This window comes from Chinchilla lanigera, unplaced genomic scaffold (assembly GCF_000276665.1).
Source record: "Chinchilla lanigera isolate Chin_1 unplaced genomic scaffold, ChiLan1.0 scaffold00053, whole genome shotgun sequence".
Classification (NCBI taxonomy): domain Eukaryota; kingdom Metazoa; phylum Chordata; class Mammalia; order Rodentia; family Chinchillidae; genus Chinchilla; species Chinchilla lanigera.
In genome coordinates, this window is record NW_004955454.1 from 3043805 (window position 1) to 3047462 (window position 3658).

The 3658-nt window shown below is 60.0% G+C and overlaps 1 protein-coding gene across 1 annotated transcript in view; it reads right to left on the bottom strand.

Moving 5' to 3' along the window:
* The window catches only part of Slc39a4 (solute carrier family 39 (zinc transporter), member 4), a 6104-nt gene extending 2489 nt beyond the window's left edge, over positions 1-3615 (bottom strand). The window contains exons 1-5 of the mRNA XM_005395883.2: positions 2225-3615; positions 1524-1808; positions 961-1156; positions 641-876; positions 382-553 (exon numbers count right to left, since the gene is read on the bottom strand). Coding sequence (XP_005395940.1) covers positions 382-553; positions 641-876; positions 961-1156; positions 1524-1808; positions 2225-2422 — 1087 coding nt within the window. The 5' untranslated portion in view covers positions 2423-3615. The remainder of the gene's footprint in view (positions 1-381; positions 554-640; positions 877-960; positions 1157-1523; positions 1809-2224) is intronic.
* Between the last annotated feature and the right edge of the window lie 43 nt (positions 3616-3658).

Below are 3658 nucleotides of genomic sequence, written 5' to 3' on the forward strand. Positions count from 1 at the left end.
CTTTTTTGTCTTTTGAGACAGGGTCTCCTTATGCAGTTCAGGCTGGTCTTGCGTTAATTTTGTATCCCAGGCTGGTCTCAAACTTGCAAGGATCCTCCTGCCTCAGCTTCCCAAGTGCTGGGATTACAGGCATGGGCCACCACTCCCCGCCCCTTTTTAATTTTGAGACAGGGACTTACCAAGTCACCCAGGCTGAGCTAAAACTTGTAATCCTCTTTTCTTAGCCTCCTGAGTTGTGGGGATTATGGGTGTGTACCTCCATACCCACCTGCCTCACCTTTTTTCTACCTTCCCACCCTCCTCCCCTGCCCGGCCCCCATCCCCACAAGGCCCACACCCTGGGACATGAGCAGGTAGACATGGTGCAAAGTGAGCACTCACTCTCTGCCTGGCTGAGCTGGTCTTGGGCTGGGGAACTGTGGTGGTGGTTGCACGCCTCACTCAGCTGCTGTTGGAGCAGGGCAGGGCTAATTTGAGCCCAAGCCTCAGGGCTCACTCCAGCCTCCTCAGACAGCCCATACACAGCCATCACGTCCTTGGCACTCAGGCATACCTAGGGGGAGGGCAGGACAGGGATCAGGTGCCTGAGCAGAATTTACAGAGGACCCCATCTTCCTCCAGGACTGTATGGGTGGCTCACCGTGTCCCACACACTTGAGCTGTTGTTGAGGGCATCAAGGGGCACAGGGTCCTGGTGATTGGCCTCTCTTCCCAGATGACTGTGGTCATCATGGTCACCATGGTCATCGTGGCCACCGTGATCATCGTGGTCACCATGGTCATCGTGGTCGCCATGGTCATCGTGGTCGCCATGGTCATCGTGATCGCCATGGGCCTCTCCACCCACCCCCAGGCGCTGCATCAAAGCTTCCAGCTCTGGGAGGAAGGACAGCATCAGTGCATAGTCTGTTGGCTCCAGCCTGCCCCCCACCAAAGGGTCTGGAGGCTGCGGGGTCTCACCAGCCAGGGTCAGATTGGATCCCTCACTGCTGTACTGCCGAAACACGAAGTCCACAAAGTATTGGGGACTTGGCAGGGCGTGGAAGCAGGTCCCGCTCTTGACATGGTCCAAAAGGGCGGCCAGGACTGGCCCAGGTCTGCTGGGAGCCCCTGCTCTCACCACCTCTTGCAGCAGCTGAGGAACTTCTACACAGGTCTGGGGAAAAGCTAGACTTCAGTCCCACCCTGTGTGAACTTCTGGCTTCCAGCTCCACCGTTGTACACCATCCATCCTAGTACACGGCTGCCTGCTCCTGGCCCCCCGCTCACACTCCCAAACTCTGCACCTCCCAGCCTGTGCCTCCCCTTCCCTACCCTGTCTCTTACAGTCCCTGCCCCACTCACTAGTAAACACCCACCTGTGATCCCCTAGCCCACTCCAGCCTCCCAAATGTGTCTCAGAATAACCTGGAGACTGTGTGGTGGGCCGTTTCCCCGCTGCAGCCAAGCCCGCACTCCATGGGCTTCTTCCATGACCCTTGGACCCTCCCCCACTGCCCCCGCTGGCTGGCCTGGGCCCTTACCTCCTTCCCAGTGCGCTGCCCGACAGTCTGGGCCTCGATCCTCTGGAGCAGCTGTTTCAGGGCCAGGGTCATGGCCTCAGGACTTTCAAGCTGGGCCAGGAAGTGGTCAGCACGGGAGGCCCAGCGGCCAGCCTGGATGTCCGCACATGTGCCCTCTGGGTCGCTAAGGTAGAGGGCCAGGGCGGCGCTGAGCCGCACGATGAATCTGGATTGCAGGACTGTTGCTGGGGTGAGCTCTGTCTCGTCTGGTCTGCCCAGAGCCAAGGCATCCTCCACAGACAGGCACTGTGGTCAGAGGCAAGTAGGCAGGAGGTAGGCTGAGCCCCCCCAGAGAGGAGAGGGGCAGGCCAGGTAAGTCCCGTCACCTCCCTCCCACCTTTCCCTCTCTCTTGCCCTTCGCCTGCTCATCTAGCCCAGCTGGGGGTACACACAGGGGGTCCCCAGCACTTAATCTCCTGTCTTGGTGTGGTTTCTTCCTGGAGCCACTGTCAACTTGTGAGCCCAGGGAAGAAGAGAAGCTGTGTGCCGGGGAGGACTGAATGCACCCCCGTAGGAGAGGGGAGGCTCTGGCCTGTGGGTAGGCTCAGCCTCTGGCCTTGGCCCGCCTCCTGGAATTTGTCCAGATCCCTTTGCTGCCGGCTACAGGGTGGAGCGGGCAGGAAGAGGCCGGGGCTGGGGGATCCGTCGGGTGGGGCTGTTACCTTTCCACACGGCCCGTTGGTGCAGTGCACACGGTCCGCCAGCGTATTTAACAGGCTGCTCAGTGCCTCCACATCCACAGTGTCCTGGCCTGAGGTGAGCGAGCTCAGCAGATGGGTGGGCTGGGTCACCGTCACCGTCACTGGCACTACCAGGATGGCTAGCAGCAGCCCCCATGTGAGACGAACAAGAATCGCCATGCTGGGATCCCGGAGTACTCTGCGCTGTGTGGAGGTCGTCTAGGTCAGCTGTGGGTTGCTGTGTCCAGATTAGGGCTGGGTTTGATCTGTCTGGCCCAGGCTCCAAGACCTCTCCCAGATATTTCCTGCAAACCTCTGTGATTGGCTGCTAGAAGTACCCTGGTTAACCATTCCGGTGGCAGATCCTCCCCAACAGCCAGGAGCTGGGCCACTGCCTGCTGGGTGTGAGGGCTGGGCCCCTTCCCTTGGGTGGGCAGCTTGGGCATCCCTTCCATTCCCCTGAGCTCCTGCTCAGAGCTGCATGCAGGGCCACCCCACTCTCTTTCCCCTAAAGGTCCCCCGGCATTCCCTGCTGTGACCCGAGGGCTGTCTGCAAGCCAGGAATCTGGGGCAGAGATGCACTTTAGATGCTATCAGGTGAGGCCTGCGCCCTATCCCAGATGTTTGCACCTGAATGCCCCCCATGCCCACCCACCATCGCATCCAAGTCCCCCAGTTTGGACAGCAGGTACAACCCCCAGAGCCTCGTGGCTGGAGCTGGTCCCGGAAGGAGGGCTCTTGCTAGGCTCTGGGCTGTGGTCTTTAGGCCCAGGATAGGAGGCTGTAGGAGCTGCTTGCTGAGTCATGCTCCCCACCACCAGCCCTCCAGGGAGATTCTCCAGGAAGTGGCCAAAGCCCCAGGAGACAAAGAGGAAAGAAAGATGGGACTTTCCCCCAAGCCAGGTGGCCTAGCCACCACCTGGCAGGCCTCTTGGGTCAGGTGGAAGTTAGGGCAGTATCCTGAGCTGTGGCCCCAGTGAGGGTTGGGGAAGGGCTATGGTTTCCAGTTTTGCTCCTCCCTGCTGGTTGCCTCTCCAGCCTTTGACCCCTGGACCTTATCTCTACCTAGGGACAATCTGGGGGAAGGGCCTGACCCCAGGGAGCCTTGCCTCGGCTGGGGGAGGGGCTCACTGCTGCCCCCTCTAAGTTCACCCAGCCTCTGAACCCGAGCCCAGTAAGGTGTGGCTGGGGTGGGGATCTGGAAGCCTAATACCTGAGGACTCTGTCCCCTACTGTCCTGCTGGGCAGGGCAGGGCAGGGTGGGGCAGTTACTAGACAGAGTACCCTGAGCCTAGGGTCAGGTCCTTCTCTTGCCTGCCCCACTGGGGCACAGCTTATATCCTCAGACCCGTTACGTTAGATGATGCCCCTTCTGGTTGGGAAACCTGTAATATGGTCCTTACAGGACAGCTGGGG